The 25,305-nt window shown below is 39.0% G+C and overlaps 1 protein-coding gene across 1 annotated transcript in view; it reads right to left on the reverse strand.

The window, feature by feature from the left end:
- Window positions 1-25,305, reverse strand: part of btbd11b (BTB (POZ) domain containing 11b) — a 523,531-nt gene that overhangs the window by 19,566 nt on the left and 478,660 nt on the right. The window contains exons 10-12 of the mRNA XM_028815917.2: window positions 24,595-24,815; window positions 23,596-23,774; window positions 5,131-5,236 (exon numbers count right to left, since the gene is read on the reverse strand). Of these exons, the coding sequence (XP_028671750.1) occupies window positions 5,131-5,236; window positions 23,596-23,774; window positions 24,595-24,815 (506 nt within the window). The remainder of the gene's footprint in view (window positions 1-5,130; window positions 5,237-23,595; window positions 23,775-24,594; window positions 24,816-25,305) is intronic.

A 25,305-nucleotide genomic window follows, 5' to 3' on the forward strand; every position in this document is an offset into this window, starting at 1 on the left:
CTTTGTCCTCTACAGTATCTTCATGGTCATCAACTCTCAATTAAGAAAGTGTAGTTGAGAATGTTGTGTTGTGTTGTGTTACCGTCTTGAAGTCAGCATGTCCACGGCTCCTTGTCTGAAGTCAGTAAACAAGTGGCAGTCTTTGATAATTTGCATTGTATAAGAATTCTGCTCTTGCCTATCCTCTTGAGCTCTTTCTATCTAATCTGAACTTGAGTACCTCTTCGACTACATCTGATTCATTTCTTATTTCACATTAGAATTCTGTAAAAGCTTTATGCTTTGACCTATCCAATTTACTTTCTTGCCACTCCACTAGCTCGTTTCAAATAACTCTGACCTGCTTCTTTCTACTGTGTCTTTCTGCCTTATCACTAAAATCTCTGAACTATTTAAAGCTATGCTCTATCTTATTGTTTTATTTTTTTCTTGAGCTCCCTCTTCATACCTGTAAATGAACACCTTTCTTTCCTTACTGAACTCATCTTTGGCCACAGGGAATCTGGTTTCTTCTAAATGTAATTAAAAAACTGCATTGGGTGGCCTTTATTTATTACTGTGATAATTAGCTCTCAGTATGTCAGTCCACACTTGTTTTGGTTATCACACATTAACATATACTGTACATCTGAGGCAGCTAAAATAACACAAATTGATTTACACCTAATGAAGAAAACTGTAAGGATATACTGTATTTTCAAAACAAATGTTTTGGAGAATCAGAAAGCGCACCACAATAAAAAGACTTGGGAGTCTTTGCTTGCTTGCTGATATTCTACTCTGGCTGTTGTTTCAAGTGTAAGCCTGGTTTTCCTTTTCTTACTGATTTTGGAAAAGTTAGACCACATAATGGTCAGTGGCTAGCATGGCTGCTTCAAGCTCCAGAGTGAGGGGTTTGGATTCCAACATGCAGGTTGGGATAACTGTCAACTCCAAATCGACACAGTGAATAAATGTGGGAGTGTGTATGTGAGTGAGTGTGCCTTTTAATGAAATGTAGGTCTGTCCAGAACTGGTTCCTGCCTTGTGCCCAATATAGCTGGGTTAGGCATTGATTTCCTGTTATCCCAACATGAAATTACGGGATATAAAAACAATTGGTGGAAGGTACATTGACCTTGACATAAGTGTAAGTCAGACTTTAAAAATAATATTTAACACATACTCAGAAAGTCTTCACACCTTATTCTGCCAATAATTTGTGTTTGATTAGTTGGAAATTAGACATGATAAACTATTATATAAATATATATATATATATATATATCCCACAGTCCAAAGACATGCAGGTTGGGTGGATTGGCGATTCTAAATTGGCCCTAGTGTGTGCTTGGTGTGTGGGTGTGTTTGTGTGTGTCCTGCGGTGGGTTGGCACCCTGCGCAGGATTGGTTCCTACCTTGTGCCCTGTGTTGGCTGGGATTGGCTCCAGCGGACCCCCGTGACCCTGTGTTCGGATTCAGCGGGTTGGAAAATGGATGGATGGATATATATATATATATATATATATATATATATATATATATATATATATATATATATATATATATATTGTATTATATTAACAAAAGAGGCTTTCATTTCATCTCTTTATATTTCTTCCTATAAGGAAAGGCTGGAATCCTGACCAAGCGGAGCCTTTAATCTCTTAGAGACTTACAGCCTAATCAGAGCTTTAAAACCCGTGTTGTACATATAGTGTGACAATGGCTACACTGAAGCGATCACTCTCTCTAACTAGTCAGGGAGTGGATGCAAATATGGAGGTAGTGAAATGCTACAGGTATTTGGGGGTCCACATCAATGACAGGTTGGACTGGTCTCATAACACTGAGAAACTACACAAGAAAGGGCATAGTAGACTTGTTTCTTGAGAGACTGAGCTCCGCTAATGTGGGTAGCAACATCCTTTACATATTTTACAGCTCTGTGATGGCCAGTGTCATTTTGTAACACCATTTCAAAAGAGGCCCACCTTATCAATAAGCTGATTAAGAGGACAGGCTCAGTTATGGGATGCACTGTCAACCCAATGAGATCCTGAAGGTGTACTGGGGCTCTTTATACTAACAGTAATATGCCTACATAATGCCTCACTGTGACTCTGACCGCTCTTTTTATCTTGGACCAGGTCAGAAGTTTTTCTTTCTTTTTAGTAATTCTGGTGTGTATTTTAGAGGGGGTGTTGTTGAATGTTATAATATTCAGTTATTTATTGAACTTCTGTAAAATGCTACACAATATAGACATCTATCTATCTATCTATCTATCTATCTATCTATCTATCTATCTATCTATCTATCTATCTATCTATCTATCTATCTACACAATATAAACAAAAGTATTGGGACACACCTCTTAATTATTGAACTCAGGTGTTTCAATCAGACCCATTGCCACAGGTGTATAAAATCAAGCACCTAGCCATGCAGTCTCCATTTACAAACATTTGTGAAACAAAATGGTTCATTCAGTGGAAAAGTGTTCTATGGAGTGATGAATCATGCTTCTGTGTTTGGCAGTCAGATCGGCGAGTCTGGGTTTGGCAGATGCAAGAAGAATGATACCTGCCTGACTGCATTGTGTCAACTGTGAAGATTAGGTGGAGGAGGAATAATGGTGTGGAGCTGTTTTTCAGGATTTGGGTAAGGCCCCTTACTTCCAGTGAAAGACAATCTTAATGCTTCAGCATACCAAGACATTTTGAACAACGCTATGCTTCCTACTTTGTGGAAACAGTTTGAAGAAGGCCCTTTTCTATTTTAGTATGACTGTGCCCCAGTGCACAAAGCAAGGTCCATAACGACATGGTTGGATGAGTTTGGTGTGGAAGAATTTGACTGGCCCAAACAGATCCCTGACTTCAACACCATCAAACACCTTTGGGATGACCTAGAATGGAGATTACGAGCCAGGCCTTTTTGTCCAACATCACTGCCTGACATCATACAGTAAATGCTCTACCGAATGGATGGACACAAATTCCCACAGAAACAGTCCAAAATCTTGTGGAAAGCCTTCCAAGAACAGTGGAAGCTGTTATAGCTGCAAAGGGGGGACCAACTCCATATTAAAGTCTATATATTTGAATGCAATGTCATTAAAGATCCCATTTGCTGTAATGGTCAGGTATCCCGCCTTGGTGTCACAATCCCTCCTAATCCACTAACGGCTGTGTTTGGTGTACTCCCAGATGGGCTTAAAGTGGAGAAGGACAAACAAACTGTAATTGCCTTTACTACACTATTGCCACGTAGACTTATTTTGCTCAACTGGAAGAATCCTAACCCACATCTTTTAAGTCAGTGGGTAACTGATGTTAGGGCGGCATGGTGGTGCAGTGGTAGCGCTGCTGCCTCGCAGTTAGGAGACCTGAGTTCACTTCCCGGGTCCTCCCTGTGTGGAGTTTGCATGTTCTCTGCGTGGGTTTCCTCCCACAGTCCAAAGACATGCAGATTAGGTGGATTGGCGATTCTAAATTGGCCCTAGTGTGTGCTTGGTGTGTGTGTGCTTGTGTGTGTCCTGCGTTGGGTTGGCACCCTGCCCAGGATTGGTTCCTGCCTTGTGCCCTGTGTTGGCTGGGATTGGCTCCAGCAGACCCCCGTGACCCTGTGTTCGGATTCAGCAGGTTGGAAAATGGATGGTTGGATGGGTAACTGATGTTTTATACTATTTGAAACTGGATAAAATCAAATTCTCACTTAGATGATCTGTGCAGAACTTTTTCAAAACCTGGCAGGATCTAATCAATAACATTTTAGAATAAGCTCTTAAAGCACTGAGGAAGCAGATTCTCATCCCTTTTTTCTTTTTTCCCCCCATTTATCCATATTCACGTATTAATTCATCTACTTACTTTTTTTTACTAGCTTTAAGTTTTACACTGCTGGCTTAGCTCTCTTTTACAGGGGTGGGGGCTGATTTGTTTTCGATCTTATGTTTGTAAAAATTGATTTATTTGTATGGAATGTTGTGTGATTTTAATAAAATCAATAAAAAAAAAAATGGTCAGGTGTCCCAATACTTCTATCTATCTATCTATCTATCTATCTATCTATCTATCTATCTATCTATCTATCTATCTATCTATCTATCTATCTATCTATCTATCTATCTATCTATCTATCTATCTATCATACTGCACCCACTCTATCTGTCTGTTTAAACACTGGCCAAAAAAGGTATGGCAAACTGTATGCTTAACGTATTGTGTGTTAAGTGGTGTATAAGTTAAATGAGCCTGTGATTTAAACCATATAACAAACTTGTGTGGCCATCTTTGGAATCATGTGTGTAACACTGATCTCTGTAACCCAGAAAATGTCTGGAAAAGCCCAGCATTACTCTTGGAGAAAGCAAATAGGGATTGTGATGACATGACACAATAACTAAAATCATGAAAAGTTGATGCAGGCTGTTCGTTTACAATAACTTTTATTAACTAGGACAGAGGGCACTACAAGAACATTTCTTGACATGGTGCAGATCAGCAGTGCACAGCTTCTTCTGAACATTTTTAGGGTAAAATGAAGGGGGGGGGGGTCTACCCTTCAAGGTTTTGAAGAAAAAATAAGTATGCCTGCTCTGTAAGTCACTGCATGGCTAAACCAGAGTTATACTGTAGTTGTGAAAAGGAATTTCTGAAAGGATTAGTGCTTTTGTGTTGCACCCTTTTGGATCTTGTGTTTCACAGCCCTCAAACAGAGAACCACAGATTTAAGGAATGTAGGATCTTGGGGGTGTCATACCTTGACTTAATGTATTTCTTGGAAACGCTAGATAAATTTGAATTGATATTATGCTGTATTCAGGGGCACTGCCTATTCTTGTGATGCTGCTGTTTTATCTCTTAAAGTAGTCCTAAACATTATACTTGCATTTGCCTGTGCAGGTATTCTAACAGTTTTTACACCATTGAGTCCCTTTTCAATGAAACACTTTCTTTTTTAAATGTTGGACGCTGCATTAAGTGGTGTACAGGACACGCAGCTACTAGTTCAGGAATGGAGGCTCCTCCTTTTGTCTATCGATGTTATTTCCTCTACCTTTTTCAGTAGCCAATGTTGCTGCAGACTATGAGCTGCTGCGCTGTGAGCAGGACACAGCTGAAGGCTTGACTGACATGTACTTACCTAAGCGTGAAGCCGGCTTCTTTTTAATCTCTGTCAACTTTGGAATTGGGTATGGTCCATAACACTGTGTGAAAATAGCTGCCAATTGCTGGCTTATCACTTCATTCTGCAAAGAAGAAATGAAACAATATCAGAAAATTAGTTTATTTTTTTTATTTTTGTTCAGTTAGTTAATTATTTGGCAACTTCTTTGAAGGTTGAATATTGACAATATTTAAAAAAATATGACCTGCCTAAAAACAACAAGATGTAGAACCTGCAAAGAGATGAAAGTAATTACTGATCAGTCGTTTAAACTGCCATTGCTGCATTCATAATCTAAGATTCTACAGGCATGTCCATCAGGCGTCTGCCGCCCTGGCTAAATTATACAACACCTGCATGACATGACCACACAGGGGATGTCACACAAGTAATCCACACATACGCCACAGAAATGAGACAGGACCTCTGTTCTTGTACCGCTTCTCATTACAGACTTTATCTCATTTCAGGCCATTTCTGTCACTTGTAATTTAAAGTAAACAGAGGGTCTTAGCAGTCTCTGAGCCAGACACTGACATGAGACTCATCGATCAAAATTGAATTGACCTTTCATCCAATCTAGAGACAAATACAATGGTTAAGATTTTTGAGGGACAGGATGTCTGCTGGGAATATCAGCCACGGGGGAACTAAGCACAGTGAAACAATTATTCACATCATCTTTGCAGTGAAAACCAGGCCGCTAGGGAATCACATCCTTTCTTGATCAGTTATGGTACAAAATGCTAGTACATTCTAAACAACGATAAGCTCTGTGCTATACTTAACTGTTCTATTGGTTGAAGGGGTGGTCAAGAGCTGTATAGAAGTCCACACAATGCCATAGATGAATTTCCCATTGTGAATTTCCCCCTTTCCCCTATCTATCTATCTATCTATCTATCTATCTATCTATCTATCTATCTATCTATCTATCTATCTATCTATCTATCTATCTATCTATCTATCTATCTATCTATCTATCTATCTATCTATCTATCTATCTATCTATCTATCTATCTATCTATCTATCTATCTATCATTTCAAGAACTATTCAGTTGCAGTTTGTTCTTACATAGTACTCTCATTACACTCACCCTTCCTTGACCACTTGTGGTCAATAGGGCTGACACTCCACCTTTTTTCTTTCTCTTAAAGTCAGTAATAGCAGACACAATTTTCCTTCCATCAGCAGAGTCTCACATCCTCTGCTGTGACATTATTATCTATCAATGTGATTTGGTTGCTCATCACGCGCAGTAAGCATAAACCAGGCTTTTTAGTTATGTATTTCTGTCAAAAAACACAAACAAACAAACAACTCAAACCTAATTATTTCAGTAAGGGTGAGACCTATGGTGCCAAAGCCAATCCTGTGAGCATCAAGTGCAAGGCAGGAATCAATTCTGCATGCTCACACACAAAGGACCAGTTTAGAGTTCTATATAATATAAACTGCAAATCTTTGGCATGTAATAGGAAGAGTGGAGTATATGGAGAAAAACTCACACAGACACTGGGAGAATGTACAAAGTCCCTACAGCCAATGACCAAGCTGGGATTTGAACCCAGTTGCCTGCATATTTACAAGTATATAGTTACAATTAAATACAAAAATACAGTAATACTCAATAAAACAAAAACACCCATACAACATGTACTGTTCATACATTTTAGTTAGACTGTTAGAGCTCCTAACAGTGATGATGTAAGTAAATGTTAATGTAGAGCCCCTTTACATAAGGCTCGGCTATGCTTAAATGATATTTAAATAAACTACACCCTTTGCATTTCGAGTCATGTTATACTGAGCATGGTCACTTTTACAGTGTTTTTATGAACATATTTTAAAGACTAAGAACAATCACTAATAAGGCACTCCATTTTAATCTTTATAAAATATACAGTATGCATTACAAATATGATGAAAAACAGGATAGCAGTGTGAACTGTGGGAGAAAACACAGCCCAGATGATGTTGTCATTTATTTCCATTCTCAGTCAGGGATACTCTACAGCAAAGTAGGAGTAACCTCAGTTCACTCATGGGCAGTAGCCCAACTTCCTGCAGAGACTCTTGGGAAGTGGTGTTTTTTGCAGCAGGCTCTATGGGAAGTGTTTCCTAATTAGCCTTATATAGGCCTCCACCTCCTCAATCAGGCGAACTTGGAGTTCTGAAAGGTGCAAAGATAGGAGCTTTGCTGGACAAGGCCAGTTTATCGAAGAAGGAATGTATTACGATCAAGTGTTAGGTAAGTATGTTTAGACAGGCCAAGGATGGACATAGGCTATGTCTACACTACTACATTTTGGTTTTAAAAAATGCAGACGTTAGATTCCATTTTCTTGTTTTGTCCACAAAACCCAGCATTTTTAACCCCCCAAAACACAGACTATTGAAAATATTCTCCAGTGCCATATACTTTTGAAAACAATGACTTGGCCTTGCATTGTGGACTGTTAAAAACATAGACTTTTGAAAATCCAGACTCTAATCTCGCTCTGATTTGTTCATGCTTATTATATAGCCATTACCTGATTGGATCCTGTTCATTACAACATCTCATTCCCTGATTTGTCACCCTGACAGAAGAAAACCATATTCCAACACAGCAGACATAGAAGAGCTGCTTTCCATGGCACTTGTAAGAGCCAATTTTAGAAAGTTAAAGTTTTGAGTTAAACTCATATTAATGTTTGCTTAATTTGAATAGAATATAATTTCTTCCATAGTCATAGACAATGGTATAGTCTTTTCCCCCAATAAGTTAGTAAGAAATTGAACTTTCTTGCTATAAACGAAAAACAGTGTGTTAATAAGCTCTTGCTGTGTTTAGAGCAGGTCCCAGTAAACAGGGACTTGAAAGACCCATTTTCTACTTAGAAATGGGATAAGCATACAGTTTTCTGAACGCTTTGAAATGGTTCAGAAATGTTTTGAAATGGTTCAGAAATTATAAGTGATTAGTAACGATTTAAGATGTAACAAGATAAGCTTAGAACTGAATTTTTCTTATTATAAATTTTTCCCTTTTTTTTGCTATTTTAATTTTCTTTTTTGTGTGAACTGTTTTACTTTGAAACTTAACTAAACACTTAAAAATATTTTGTCTGTGGAATCATTTCTGCGCGTCAGGCCTTTGTTGAATCCCATTTTTTGGTTCAGAGCTGCTGAACTTTGGAAAAACACAGCTACAGTACTTGTTCTGTTGCTTACCTGTATGTGCCTAAATTGTATTCTATACAGATTAAATGCTGCAAACGTGTAAAAGGCATATAATTTACCAGTTGCTGCAGTTTTGAGATAAATTCAGTGGTGCTATCATCCCATCAAGAATTTTTCTGCTGATGTGCACATGCCCAGTGGAGGCAAATGTCTATATCATATGTGTTTTCAGTTGTGTTAGTGTTGACTGAGATACTGAGATTAAAAGATGTGACAACGGTAATGTGGAAGGTGATTATTTTCATTAAAATGCTGTTTTTAAATGAACATGTGGACATAGCCAATCTTATTATTTTCTTTACCCTCTTTAATTTTTTTCCCTCCCTTGTTAATCCTATTTTTCTATTAATAAGTCACATTTCTGAACTGTAATTGAAATGGATTGTTGCTCTTTGGATACAGCACCCCATCATAGTATACAGATATACATAGAGGCTGTAGGTGGTAAGTTTTTTTTCAGAGAGAAAAACACCTTTAGAAAATCCCATTTCAGACCTCTACACAAACAATAGCATCACAATGGCAAGCATACTGATCCTGCACATCCCATTGTGTGACTGCTCCTGGCAGTCATCATCTTTCAACAGGCAAAAGCGCCAGTGCAGAAAAGAGTGAGGCAGCAGAAGTCAACCATCTGCAAAACATTCATGAGGAGAAGAACCATGGATTCTTCTAAGAAGAAGAACAAAAAACAAGTCACATGGAGGTTAGGGTAGGAGGTCAAAAAAGGTTGTTCTCAAGCAGGAATGGAAGGAATGATGTTAAAGTGCGGTCCATCCTCACAACAGAACTTAGACCAAAGTGAGACCTAAAGGCACCTCTTGACAGTGAAGAGATTGCATCTGAAGTGAAGAGTAATGTTTAATAAAAAATGCATAATGGTGAAGGAAGAGGCCAGGAAACAAGAACAGAGAGGAAGAGGGTGGATTGAGAGAGAGGGGGAGACATGGCAAATGTGAACAGAGTGTGTGAAACTTAATAGGTGGCAAGTGGATAAACACTCCACCAAGCACACGGAAGTTCAACAACCATATAGGACTGCACCGTTATGCTGCAGGCTACTTTATTTCTCTGGATTTGTTCTTTTCTTTCTCTTTTTGTTTATACACCCCTTCCATGTTATATTTTTAGTAAATGTACCACTTGGATACATCTGACATCCTTGGCATCATTATAGGTGTTGACAGTCAACCTCTCTGATTAACAACACAGCAGGACAGTCTCACAGCCTCACAGCTCCACCAGGTCCTATTCCTAGCACAAACATTTCCTTGTTGAAGTTTGCACAGTATCCCTGTACAAAGGACAAAGGTGTCCAGAAAGGCATGGTTGGTTATGTTGAAGGATGAGTGTGTGAAAAAGTGCCCAAAATGATGGGCAGCCATTCACAAAGACTGGCGTCTGCGATATTAGAAACTGTTATCTTTATCTATGTAGAATATATAATTTAAAAATAGAAGCAGTATAGTAACTCGGGCTATAAATAAAAATAAAATATCACTAACATGTTTATCCATCCATCCATGAACACACATTATCCAAATTCAGGCCCGTCGGAAGAATATCACTATTAAATATAAAGCCAATAAATATTCACCATCACATCTCTCTATTCATCCATTTGGGTTGTTGTTCTGACCTATCTAAGCCTGAGCACCACTGCCACCCAGCCCTTCACCATGAATTCTCTGCTCAAAGATTAGCAACATGCTTTTTTTTTTAAGGTTGCACGCTCACAGCATTTAGAAACCTAAACAAAAATGGCGACCGTGGTGGTGATGCCATTCTACAATAATCTCCAGAATTACCCAGTGGCACATGGTGATTGATTTGTTAGCTCCTTGCCCTTTGCTGCTGTACTCATGAATGACCTCTCCGAGGATTTAATCTGCAGCACAGACAGCAAGTGAAAAACAAAGTAGGTGACTGAAGATAAAATGTACTCTCTCTATCTGTATCAATCAGAAATGTCTTCTCCAAGGTGCCAAGGGTCTGGTTTTGCAAAGCTTCAGAACACTGTCTTGGGATCTCCTGCACAAGTGAGCCTATCCCAATTTAATATACAATACAGGTCAGACGTAATAGAAAGCAAATATCAAACCTGAAGAGGTGCTCGAAATATGTACCTCATATAACAGTTAACCACTGTGTTTCTTCTTCCTTTTCTTTCTCTCTCTCCTCTGCTCTGCTATTCCTCCACTCGAGTGTTGCCCACTCCCAGCTCCAACTTGCCTGGACAAGGCCATGCAGTCTGTTTTATTGAGAACCTGGGAGTACTTCTGGTGATGTTGTGTAACACTTCCGGGTTATGAGAAAGAAAGAAAGAAAGAAAGAAAGAAAGAAAGAAAGAAAGAAAGAAAGAAAGAAAGAAAGAAAGAGCCTCCCCTGGCAGTGCCCTCTACCATCCACCTGGGACTACAACATGGCCGCACCTCCAGACTCCAACTCCCATGCAGCTTTGCGGGTGTTCAACCTTGGACTCTGTATAAGGGACACTGCCACAGCTATTAAAGTGGGGGATGAACTGCTCCATAACGTACTCTCCTGCCAGTTCTTGTAATCTTCGGGCATCCCACCCAGGACAAGGATCATAAGGCGTCCCAACTGGGTATTGCCCCCAATTAGTCGATCCTTCCACTATGGCATCTCGGCTGGGTAAGGACTCTACCTCCATCCTGAGCGGGATGCCCAAGCATCCCCTGGGGCATCTACAATAAGTATTTAGGAATAGTGTAGTTCTTAGTAGGAACAATGTAAGAAGAGCACAAGGGAAAGATGTGGATGCGGCACTGCCATTGCAGCCTCAGTCAGTAAAACTAGGACCTGAAAGAAGGCCACTGGAACCAACCATAAATAGGCTGCCCGAGTTTGGAATAGGCTGTGCACGTCTCTGGGGATAAAAAGGTACAACAAACCAGGCAGGCAGGCAGGCAGTGGCGTAGTGGTTAAGGCTTTGAATTTCAAGCCCGGAGGTTGTGGGTTTGAATCCCACCACTGACATTGTGTGACCATGAGCAAGTCACTTCACCCGCCTGTGCTCCAATTGGAAACAAGAAATGTAACCAATTGTATCTCAAACATAGTAAATCGTTTTGGATAAAAGCATCAGCTAAATAAATAAATGTAAATGCAAGCCCACACACACAATGAGATCCAGCAGTGTTCCTCACTACACCACTCTATCTCCCTTTATAATATTACCATATAATTTATTCTAACAACCATATCTGGCCAGATGCTTATCATGTAGTGGTCACTGCTACATATAGAAAGGACTGGTAAAGAACTATTGTTAATTCACTCATTTCTGTGATAGGACACTACCATTTGGGATATCTAAGGGTAATGGTAGGGGAAAGGGAGAAGGAGTCCTTCTTAGCAGAGGTCTGCCTTTTTGAGATATAAATGATTTTGTCTCACGCTTGAGCACGTTATCATGAGTGAGGAAGTAGACTGTATATCTTAACCATTATACCTTGTCTATATTTTGAATAAAAAAAGAGTAACTTGAGGTTGGCAGGAGTCTGAGAGTTCAATAATGCTCCTAGCACTTTCTGCAGTGTTTACTTGAGCCTGTGTAGCCATGGTAAAGTAATGGTAAAGAGCATCTCCCTCATAATGGCAAAGTGCATACAGAACTGCATTTTGATTACAACTTGTGATCAGCAAGACAGCAAATTGGCCCTGATATGCATCACCATGCAAATTATACACAGACCACTCATTAGGAAGCTTGTAGTGGTGGTGTGTTGAACCTCAAAAGGAGTAGAGATGCTCGGTACCCCATAAGTCTTCAGGCTAATCTTGCTAGCTGTAGGGTAGGACACACCCTCATTGCCCTTGTGCTTCCCAGCAGGCATCCTGTTGCCTTTTAGTTTTTAATGTCTCTTATCCCCAGGCTTATGATTTTTTCATTTCCAGATAGCAAATGCAAATAAGAAGTACAAATTAAAACTTGAAGCCTTCAGTCTTCTTAGTTATGGAATATACATTGCACTATTTATCGATTTAGTTTATTGCGCTGTATACATTTCTCTGAGGCCAACTTGGTTTTGTGGTAAACAAAGAAATGTTTAAAAAGTTATTTTCAACTACAGCAATAATACTTTAGACTTATTTAGAATGCTCTTTACTATATACAGGAATATTTGCTTTTGGAAATGAAAAGACTCAGCAACAATGTTGTGGCTTTCAGCTCTGTGATGTCTCTGCTATGCCAGAATTTAACAGCCTTTACCAGCATGCAGCACATAAGAACAGTTTTGATGAAAACATATGCCCATTACAGTGGAATTTATTCTGTGAGACATTTAAATTGGACCTGGGCCAAAAGCCTGTTTTATTTTGTTTTCTTGTGCTTTGAAATTACCCTAATGGAGACAACAAATGATATGGCTCAGTGGTAAATGGCATGCTGCAAGACCTCCTAAGGGTTATCCTTGCCCTGAAATAAGTGTCAAAAAATGAACAAATGGAGAAGAATTATTACAAAATGAACAAAGGCTGGGTCCCCAGCTAGCCCAGTGGGGTACGTGGTTTTCATGAGAACAGCCCTTCCTTGTTTCTGACCTCTGCTGACTGCTCTGTAATCAACATTTCATTAGAACAGCAGATTACAGGGGGCTACCATACGCCTACTTCACTAAAGGTGTTTCCTTCTGATTTTGGTACTAGTCTTATTCGATTTTTTAATGTATTTGCATGACTACAGCTGACACATAAATAGCTAACTCTGAAGAATGTTGTGATCAATCAATTATTATTTTATATGGCATGAGTGAGCATCTGTTTATGCATGTGTATCCCTGTAATGGGCTGCAAAAGTAAGATTAACAGATGGAGAGACCTTCTATTGTACGCACCATCTCCAGTCACTTTAAATGTCCAGGCAGGAAGTGCTCTTCTATAATGTTAATATCATCATCTCATTTATTGTTTTCTAATTTGTTTACAGTTTTAGTGTCACTTTATTTGTGTTAATGTCACATCACCATGGCACACTACATGATGACACAAGTGATTACATACAGTAATTGATGCTGGTGGTCATTTGAGGACTGCTTGTATATATGGCCTTAATTAACTGGACTCTGTGATTAAAATTAGCTCAAATTGCTGAAGGGCAAGGTTGAAAACCATGGGAAAATGGTGGTTCTCATCTGGGCTTTGGTTCTCTGGCATCAAAAAAAATTTTGTTATTGACATAGCGCATTTCAATACAAATTTAAGAAAGTTTGGAATACACCTGTATTTCTCCTATTTGGAAATATTTAATACTTAACATGTATTGCACATGCTACTTACTGTAAATACTAAAATTTTCATACTTTTCATCTTTAATTTAGGCAGTACCATGTGGTGTCTGCCCTGTGGTCACTGAGAGTGAACCTGTGTCCAGGATGGATGGACCACTGAACACAAGGGTCACATCTCTGTCCAAGTTATTAATAATCAGACAAAAAGTGTTCATCAGTGAAGTGTCTGTGATCAAAGAAACTACGTAATGTATGTCCAAAGATGAACTGATTTTCTTGCTTAAAACAAGAACATGGTTGCTATAAGTTCTACAACTCGGTGATAGTCAGTGTGATTTTCTACTCTGTGGTGTGAGGGCTGGTAACATCACTTCAAGAGAGGCCCACCAAGTCAACAAGCTAATTATAACTGCAAGCTCAGTTACAGGATGCACTCTGGACCCCCTGGAGGTGTATCAAAAGAAATAATTAAAAGAAAGTACCATTATGTACAATGCTGCACATTCTCTCTCTCTGACACACTAACACTCCAAGCCAACAAATATTTCAGCAGAAGTATGTCAAGAGACACTGCTGGGGTTCTTTATAACAACAGCAATACCTCTGCATAATGCAGTACTGAAACTGGGACTGGGTAAGCCAAGTTGTAGTTTCAGACCATAGTGTGTGTATATATCTATTTATTGATCTATCCATTTATAACAGTATATTTAAATAGCTTCTTTAAAAAGCCAGATTTCCCTGTGGGGACAAAACCATATCTATCTATCTATCTATCTATCTATCTATCTATCTATCTATCTATCTATCTATCTATCTATCTATCTATCTATCTATCTATCTATCTATCTATCTATCTATCTATCTCATCTGCTACATGCGTACTTGACCACAGCAATCAACTCAGAATAACATAATACTTAATTATAGGGTAGTATAGCCACATTTTTGTATTAAAACAAATACAAACTCACCTGATGATGGAAGTTTAACAAAAAAATAGACTTTTTTAGTTACCTGTAGTAAATCACAGTTTTGAGGCTTATCATGTACATCATTTGAGTTAGTGAACCATACCAAAAGCTACATTTAGCCCTTGAAGTTCCCATTTTTTCATCAAATAAAAACACTTTCAAACTATGCCCCTTTGTTTCAAATTCATCCCCATTGTACCTACAAAATCTCTACCTCTGTGGGGAGTGTTAAGAGTTACTGAAGTAGTGATAAGTGAAAGCACTACACCCACCATCTCTTTCATTTGTTTCAGGTGAACTGCCTCCTAAAATAACTCCATTCCAATAGTACAGTAATTCCATTATCATACTCTAATAATAACATGAAATAACATTTTTAAATCCACTTAATCCATTCAGGTTCATGGGGGCCCCAAGGCAGAATATCTTGCACAAGACGTTGAAACGGGGCACAAGAAAAATCGCCAAGTAACCCAACAATCATGAATTTGGGATAGGGGATTAAAAAAATTTAATATTTGGGGAAAAAACAGGCATGTGGAGGATGTGCCACATGTGACCAGGATTGCAACCCAGAATGCTGTACTCATGAGGCATAACTACTGAGTCATAATAATATCTTCAGCTAGTACCGGTAATTAGTTTTAGATTGCTTGGTTGACACATGACCGTTTTGATATTTAAAAAAAGTCTAGTCAGTACATTTTTTATAAATTATAGCAAAAAATTCAACAGTGTTGTGTAAAATATACAAATATTCTGTGATCAACAAAAGAGAACAGAAATGTTTTCATTATACTCTTAGAGCACATTAAGAGTAACATTGAACAATTGACTGAAATTATGAGTTTTCTTTTTCAGAGTATAAACCTTTAACTGAATATGTGTCTTAAATTTGGTTCTAATCACACACAATACACAGTTTGCATGCAAGGAAAAAAGATTATCTTTGGAATCACAGAGAGCTAAGCTTTTAATGCAGGATAGGTTAGATAGGTGACTATGGATGGCTTTTAGCCCTGGGTTCAAATCTTGGCTCGGTTAGTCCTTATGGGGAGACTGCATGCTCTCTCTCCTACCTGTGAATTTTCTCTCATACCCCATAAGTGTGCAGGTCAGGCTAATCTGCAGCTTACACTGGCCCAGCGTGAATGAGTGTGAGTGTGTCCTCTGATAAAGGTTTCTAACTCAATTGGACCAGGATAGTCCCCTGTGACCGTAGATCGAATTAAGCAGGTCAAAAATTCAAATCAATGAAAAAACCCAAGGCTGGACAGAGTTCATTTGGACTAGAACTGGGCAATTTCAGTTAGACTTCGTGGTAAGCTCACAGCTATGTTATTTTCAATTATATGTAAATAAATGCATAATGTCAAATTATGATTTCAGCTACATCTTGCATATTTATAAATACAAAATGTCTATTACTACAGTAGGAAAATGTTCTTTATTTGTTCATGAATATGAATACAATTAACTTGTGCTGTATCAGCTTCATATGCGCATAGGAAATAATTTATTCTTATTTCAAATAAGCTCAATTCAGTTGATTTTAATTCATCCTTTTATAGTGTTCTTCACTGAGTAGAAGGCACAATACACTAAAACATATTTACAACTATAATATGATAATAGTGTAGTACTAAAACTCAAAGCATTTATTTATATAAACACAAATGATAAAAGTTTAAACAGAACAAAATCAGGCCAATAGTCCCAGTAACTATGGTTCATTGGCCTTATGGATTCCCTTGACTTTGTGTTCAAGTACTTGCAATCAGGAAGCTGCTTTGGATGAAAGCTTCAGGATGAATTGATGCAAAGTATATATACTGCATGTACCATATAAGAGGCAAGTCTTCCCACGCCATCCCTGCGACAGCAACAACTCCAACCACATCAACTGGAATGGCCAGTGATGAGTCTAACTCTGACCATTGGTGTGGTCTGTTAATAACTGAAGACCAGTAAGGAAACAACTGAGGAAAAGCTGCAGGGCCGGAAGGAGTCAGTCTTCAAGTTCTTAAGCCCCATGCTGACCAACTTTGTGGTGTCCTCTGTCACCTGTTCAGTCTGTCCCTAAGGTTTTAGAAAGTGCCACTGCCATGGAAAACATCCTGCATTGTCCCTGTTCGAGAGAAAGAAGGTACCTCTTCACCTAATGACTGCTGACCAGATTCACTTATGTCTCACAACATGAACACATTTGAGAGACTGGTCTTGGACTATATGAGTACTTTTGTGGTAGACTACCTGGAACCCACTGCAGTTTGTGTATTGGACAAAGATTGGAGTGAAAGATGCAATTATCTATCTGCTCCACAAGGTGTATTCTCAAGCTGACAGCACTGTGAGAATTATGCTTTTTGATTTATCCAATGGCTTTAATACCATAAAGCCAGTCCTGTTAAGGGGTAAACTCAGAGATATGCAGGTGGATGAGCCTATGGTGTCCTGCATGATTGACTATCTGTCGGGTAGACCACAGCTTGTCAGGCTTTGTCTCTGACATGGATGTGAGTAGCACTGGAGCACCACAAGGAGTACACATCAGAATATACTGTAAATATAACACTAGGTCATGTTAATTGAAGAAGTCCTCAGATTGTTCTGATTCTTGGGTGTATTTATAAAGGAGATAAGACAGAGTATAGGAGTCAGATGGAGAACTTTGTTTCTTGGTGCAAAGGGAACTGTCTGCACCTTAATATCACAAAAACCAAGGAACTGATATTGACTTTCGCCGCACCATGTCCAGTCACTCCTACAAGTACTTGGGGGTCCACATCAAAGAAAGGTTGGGCTGGTGTCGAAACACAAAGGAACTACATAAGAAAGGGCAGAGCAGGCTCTTCATCCTTAGAAGACTGTTCCTTTATTTGGGAAGTGAAATTCTATCTATGTGTCCATCTCTGCTTGGGAACTCTATGTACTCAATATACTATTAAATTGAAGGAGTAAAACTGATGCCCATCATGAAAACGGTAACATGTCAAACCTAAGATATAATCCCACACAGCTGATGGTTAATGTGTTGTCTGTGCCAAAAGAATTACTTGAACTAAACCACAAAGCCCTGCAAAAAACATCTGGAAATCTTGTGTTTTATGAGCAATCAATGTTGTGCATGCAATCAAATCTTCTAGAAAGTAGGCTTTCTCAAAACAAATAGTTTGGGGAATCAACAAACCATCTGAAAATGCTGAAGTGTTCTTGAAATAAGAGCCATAAAGACACCACAGGCATATAATCATGTCCTCTAAAAATGCCAGCTCTCTGTATATATGAGGCACCCTCAGGAGATGAGAAAGGCAGTTGTTTAAAACACAAAGGCCTTTGGAAGCATAAATCAAATTAGTAATGCACATGCTCACTGAGAATGCTGTTAAAAGCTTTCTGAACCAAACAACCCTTGTAGATATGGAGCACAATAATACACTTACTTCTGAAAAGGCTGTGCTAGAAGACAAACATTTTCATAGTAGTCTAGAAATGGCCATGCTTGCAATTTGTCATGAACTGTATGTGGATACAGTTTTACTTCTTTTACAGTTAGGCCTTGCCAGGGCAGCATAATAATGTATTGCTTAGTTCTGACATCTCCCTTTTTGAGAGTACAGGGTTCCAATCCCATCTGAAGTGCCATCTGTTAGGCAGAGTACCTGGCGAATGTGCATCCTCTGAGATGGATGCTGCTTCATGTCCCATTCATGATGCTCCCTGCTCCCTATACAAGTACAAAGTGACACTGTTATCTAGCTTCCTCAGCACTAAATTATGGCAAGTAGGTAATGAGGACTAATGCATAAATGGGTATTAAACAATAGATAACTGGATGTACTGACATTCAGGGGCCATAAAAATATTCACACAACCTTTTACTTATTCAGGCTTTTCATGTCACATTATGGAGGTTTCAATTCATAGACTCTGCTATTGCTGTTTTGACATGAGGCCCATAAATCCCCTGATCGTGAAGGAGCTACAGCTTGTGAAAAGGACTGGCAAATACTATACTCAGAGTCTGCCATGGCTCAGTCGATTTCTCAGGAGTTGGAGACTGTTGCTGGGAATGGGGTGGCTTGGTTTCTCATCCTGACATACTGCCTCTGCATCTCTACCCAGGATGTGCAGATGGAATGGGAAAGTGAAACGCTGTAAGACACGGGAGAGTATAGGAAACTGTCCAACATTTTTGAAAATCTTGCTAAAGAAACTAAAACATACTATACTGTAATGGAAAAAGCATTTAACAACTGACAGTCTGCACAGAAGAGATCTCTCTCACAAATCTGAGTTTCCACTTCTTTAGGGAAACGAGTAAGAGGTTTGAGGTCTTTCTAATCTATAAATGTAGAAAAATGATAGCAAGGAAAGCAATTAGCTGGGTGCTAATTAAACGTAGTCCACACTAAAATGGATAAATCTGAATGCTCATTTTTGTTTTAAATGTTTTCGATCCACACTAGCATTTTGAGATTATTTTCTAATAGTCTGTCATCAACACTGAAATGGCAAAAACATGCAAGTCTTGTCTATTGGGCATGCATGGTTTACAGCCAGGTGCACCATTTACAGATGGAGCAAACCTGAAATAAATCTAAAAACCAAAAGAATAAGGAAGAAACAAAAAGACCTCTTTGTCTGGACCGCTATTAAAGGTTACAAGCGAACACAAGGTTGCTAAAGCTAAAATAAATACACATAAACGTGTGCCTGCTTCAAGTCACAGGACCCATTAGTTGATGAGAAGATGTTACAGAAGGGCTATCCCCACAGTAAAACAATCTGATGTAAGCGTCTAATCACAAGACAATTATACATTGACTCTTTCCAAAATCACTGTAAATCTCATTGTAAATGCCTGAGAGGAGGGACAGGCATCCGGGCCGGGAAGGAGGATGGGAAGCCATAGTAGAAGGATGGTGGGAGCTGGGACTAAATCTGGCCTGAATGCCTTAAATTCTTCATCCTGGCACAGACAGAAGGGTGATAAGTGGATTGGGTGAACGTGAGTGCCTGGAGATGGAAGGAGGAACAGAACCTGTTTGGGCTGGTGCTTGTTTAAAGTGTTGGTAACAAATAAAAAGACATTTATTTGAAACCAGAATAGTGTTAGGTAACATTGTGTCTGTGGTTTGGGGCTTAGTGGTGCCCCCTTGTGTTTACACCATCTACACTGCTATGCAAGATCTTGTCTTTTAAAATTTACACACCTTGGAAAGCATTTTCAAAATGATATGTTTTCAGTGGTCAGAATTGCCTTTTCAGGGTTGCTGGAAGGCCAAAATCAGTAAAAAAAAAAGTGTGGACTGGTCTTAGACACTGTAGAGAGGTAATAAAACAAAAGCCCTTACAGAAAAAAAGTTCACATCAAACCTCAAGTGGGAGATTCTAACACACAGGTGAGAAGTGCCTGTCCAAATGTTTATATTTTAAGGCTCAATGTCCACTATCTATGTGTGGTGCAAGTGTGACTAGACACGTCATCCAGAAGGTACCATCATTACTGTGAAGCATGGTAATGGCAGCATCATACTATGAAGATGCTTCTGTGCACCAAACCTGTTAAGCAATAAAAATGTAAAGAAGTAAGAAGAATTCTTGAGAGAAACTTTGTTATTGTCTGAAATATATAATATTTACAGAACAGAAAAGAAAATTCTTTTTCGAGCAGTAGCCCAAAACACAGAGTCAAAACTGCAAATGAGGAACTGAAAACAAAAGACAAATAAAGGCAGTATTCTGCAGTGGCCTTGTCAAAAGCATTGACCTTAGTATAACAGAATATGTGGCAGAAAATTAAATTTTCTATTAACTGATGTTGTCTTATCAACTTGAGGTTGTAAAGAAAATGGGAAATATTTGCAGTGTAATCCCCTGATGTTTTGTACATTCAGTAAAATTTATTCCTGCTAATATTGACTCAGTGAGGATAGATACCAAATGAAGCAGTTATCGTCTAGAAAGTATCTTTGGAATTTAGCATTCACCTTTATTAAAAAAAAATTCCTGGGCCCAATATATATAGTAATAGACCTGGTCGGGGCGCCCTTCTGAGCAGAGGACCGGGAGAGAGGACATATCAACAGCAGTACCTCCCCCGGGACACAAGAGGGCAGCCCCCCTGGGTTGCATCGGGGCCACGGGCTTGGAGCTTAGAAACTCAACCCTGTTGGGGTCCGTGGCCACCGCCAGGGGTCGCTTGGACAGCTCTGGAGCTGTGGTCTGTATTACTTCTGCCACACTCGGAAGTGCTGCCAGAAGAGGAGCTGGATTCCCATGCAGCACTTCTGCCACACCCAGAAGTGCTGCCAGATGTTGATAGGAAAAACACCTGAAGCACTTCCGGGTGCAGTATAAAAGAGGCTGCCTCACTACATTCAAGGAGCCGGAGTCGGGAGGCAGAGGACAGAGCTTGCGGGAGAGGTTTGCAGGCGGCTGGAGAAGAGAGAAAAAGAGAGGAAAACAAAAGGACTGAGCACTGTTGGTGATTTGTGTATTGTGTGTGCAGAAGAGAACAACAAACATGTGTGTTTTCGGACATTGTGTCTCAGTGTTTGTCTGTAGCCGGGCTGATCTTAGACAATATATATATTATATACATACCCTATATATATATATCCACCTTAATACAAGGACAAGTGTCTGTGTATTTGTCGTTCCAGTGGTTATGTCTCTGTGTCTCTCTTATATGCCATTTAGTATGGGATTTGTAAAAGCAGTGTTAATGTTTGTAATGCTCCATCTGTTGAAATGAAAAATGCCATGTACTTTATTACTACATGCATCACAAAGTAAATTCCAGCAATTCGTGCACTCTTTGATGGGTAGCACAACCAGTATATATATAACATGCATGAACTGTGCTGAATATTTTTGCATACAGGACTAACTGCTCATGGCTGCACAAGTTTGAAACTATTAATCACATCAAAGAGACAAGTTCTGTCCAATCAAATATCCTTTGACTATGCCTATATCAACCCGACTGATAGCGTACTTGATCCTCACAAAAGATAACTTCAAGTTAAACACAACCTTCTGACAGAGAATGAGAAGCTCAGTGCCTCCAGCTAAGAAAGAAACTTTAAATTCTCTGTTTGCAAATTACAGAGCAGTGGTCAGTGATGCTGTCAGTAACATTGCTGACTAGTTTTGATATAAAATTGTAGACTTTGTGGTTAGTGGTTTTCCTTTTTAGTTGTCATTGCTGGTTTGACAGGCATAGCATTGAGTCTAGAGTGTACTACTAATGTAGACTGTGGCTATACAGGGCTCTGTGGGAGCAGTGTAAACGTGGGTGAAACATGAGTGTGTGCTTTAAGCAACATCTAAGTGTAGAATACAAAAAATACATAAGAAATATAATTTCACTTATAATTAATCACTTGAATCTAATAAGGTGAGAGGAGGATTCCTGTGGGCATCTCAATTCTACTGTTAAACGTCCACTAGGAGTGAGCCACCATGGGGATTCTCGTAGATGGGAAGCGTAACTGAGGTGATGCACTGCCACACCATAACAGATGTGTCCTGAGGTGAGCTCAGGGATGGCAGAATCCTTTCATGGAGCCAAGGAGATAAAGCTCTCGACATTGAATTTCAGTTTAAATGTAGACCACGAAAGCAGGACCTCATAATCCTTCTGGCATTATGGGTTTTAAGCAGGAAACCAAAAAAAGCTATCTTTGGGAAAATGGCTATGTGAAGGCAAAGTGTGTCAATGTTGGTTTATGATTGTCTGTCTTGTTACTGTGAAGCAGAATATGCAATTTTTTTTTTTTTTACTTTTGCAGCACTAACTCAAAACTCTGTAATTGTGTTATGCTTTGGTGCAGTTGTCATTAGAATAGCTTCCCAACTTTATGATCCAAATTCAATTTTTGGACCTCAGCTTGAAATCTGGATGTTCTCTCCAGTTTCTTTGTGGGATTCCTTCCACAGATATAATGTGACACTAAATTGATGGGTGTGAATCAACATGGGTTACTTTCATGGGCTGGCGGCCTGTATAAGGCTGATGTTGACCTTGTGTACACTGTAGAGATAAATGGTATGTAGCATGCTACGATTATGATTAGAAAAAGCAAATTACCTAAGTTGGATCGGACTAAGGGAGAAAAATCTGATATTTTTCTGAATGCCTATTGGAATATGTCATAGTTTAATACAGACATGTGTCAAGGACATGATTATCCATTTGAGAGTGTTTGGACTAACCCATAGGAAAAAAGGGAACTTAGGAAAGGACTAGAGAGATCATGTATCAATCTGCTTCCATTATAGTTCTCATGTCACTGACCTCCAAGAAAAAAAAGAACTATGTCCTCCCAACCAGCTCTGCCTACCTGTCTGACCACTGTCACTCTGTCACTCTGTCATATGGCTTTCTTTGGCAGTACCTTAGTAACAACCTGGGGATGTCTGATGATCAAAAGACAAGAGGACTTTCCATTGCGATCAGAGCAAAAGGCAACACTGCTGCAATATTATGCTGCTCCTTACTTTCACTTCCATTTTTCAGTTTGAGTTACCCATCAGGGAACACAACTTTACTTTCACCCTTCTCTGTTTTCCTTTTACATACAGTACGATAGTTTCTTTTGAAATATATCAGCAGCCCCAGAATGCTTGTTGAAAGAACATTATTCAAAAATACAACAGAGACTTTTTATTAGGACTTATTAACATCAGTGTTAAGGGAAACAACAGAAACTTTTGAAGTTCTTTCTTACAAAGCATTAATCAAATCTTTATGTAGGGTTCACCTTAATCCTAGGAGAATACCTACATGGAGGAGACTCGGTTTGATGTCACATATCATTTATGATGGAAGTTTTCTCCCCTGTGGTTTCAAGCTAACAGCAATATGATTATATTACAGTCCCCTGCTGTGGGGTGTCACAGATAATTAATGCCTTAGCTTTTAAATTGCACAAACTGCTAAAGGGCGAGCCCTGTAATGAATGTGGCTTGGGTTACCTTGCTGGCTCTCAAAATTTCAAACATTAGTGGTAAGCCATGGGTAATGAGCTCCTCCGTATATTCTTCTTCCTCAATTGAGCCAAATTCCTTCAGGAGGCACTGGATGAGAGGTCTTCTGTGCTGGTGAAAGGAGGTACGCAGAGACTCAAGCCAGGTATGAAGAGTCCATGGCACTCCTGAAAGCAAACAATGATCTAGTTGGTCATTGTAGAAACAAACAACGTGGGGATCCTAGTAGAATCATCGTGGTCTAGGACAGAGATTTTCAACCAACAGAATCATTAACTACCTAGTTCTAGCTTATTAAAGAATTATCTTGTGACTTTTTTGAGATGGTAAGGGTCTTTTTCCTATGGTTTTAGCCTTCCTGATTGGCTATAATCATAACTTTATTTACCAGTTATTCTAAACATGGTGCAAAAACAGAATTATATTCCTTTCACTGCAATTTGGGCAATGTAAAATTGATACAGAAATTCAACAAGTTTTGAAGTTCTCATAGACTTTAAGGTACTCATAGACTCCAATGGCATCAATGTACTGTATACAAATAGTAAATAGTAAAGTAAGGTAAGCTAAACTGAAATAAGCTTGGATAGCAAAGGAGGAGAGGATAATAAACCTCCATCTCATAGATATCAAGAGGAAACAAACCTCTGGAGTCTTACATTCCCTATGGGAAAGTTAAAGCTGATGTCTACTGGGCTAACTGAAATGGCAGACCACTCCTTACCTAGGCATTCTGCATTATACTACAGGGATGACTAGTGCACCAAATAGTAGGGCAATGGTGGCCTGATGTTGTGTTTGTCAAAAGCGATGCCACTGCCTTTTGTAGTTCTTTGTATACAGTACTTGCTTAGGAACAGTGGCAAGATGAACTGGACTCTTGGGTATTCCACAAGGGCACTGATTTCTTTTACCTCTTCATTAAAGTAAATTTAAGCAGCTACCATAGATTTAAGAAGGCTATGTTTCCTGCAGCTTGCTACTGACCTAGACTTCGAATGTCAATGGTCACATCCAGATAGCTGTGCTCAGCACTGTGGTACATGGCTTCCCTCAGAGCTTTCAGTTTGGCCTTGCTGTTACGGGTGGAGTCAAGACCGGGTGGCTTCTTTTCTCCCAGTTCAGTGCCTTCGGCCAGGATCTCCTCTAGTGACAACACATCATTTTTGCCCTTCTCAGGCTGAGCAAGCAGCTTCCGGAAAACATTCCTGAAAGAGACCACATGCAGAATTAAATTTTGAGCATCTTCATCTTTTAAGCATTTTTATACACCAATTGCTCATTTTTTAGTTGTTTATCTGCAATAAAGGAAAATGTTGAAAACTAAAAGCTATTGGTCTGGGCAATCTAAAGACAAAATCTTTGCTACAAGTAATTAATGACATTAAAGATGAAATGATGACGTTATATTATCTCCTTGCTGCATGAGTAGCTCAGTTTTTGACACAATAAATATCCAGCTGTGCATAATGTACTAGATTAATAAATATATACTAATATAGACTGTCGTCATTGATCGATTGAGATTGATCCATTTGATTATTTCATTTTTCCATTTTATATTAATGTACTCACTATTTCTGTTTTACTTCTTGATTGTTTCATGGCAGATTTTAAGTACTACTATGAGAGAATAATTTAGAAGTAACAGTAGTATTTTGGTTTTCCCGTGCACAGTGAAATTTTTAAATATTTGTT

The sequence above is a fragment of the Erpetoichthys calabaricus genome, chromosome 1, assembly GCF_900747795.2.
Source record: "Erpetoichthys calabaricus chromosome 1, fErpCal1.3, whole genome shotgun sequence".
Classification (NCBI taxonomy): domain Eukaryota; kingdom Metazoa; phylum Chordata; class Cladistia; order Polypteriformes; family Polypteridae; genus Erpetoichthys; species Erpetoichthys calabaricus.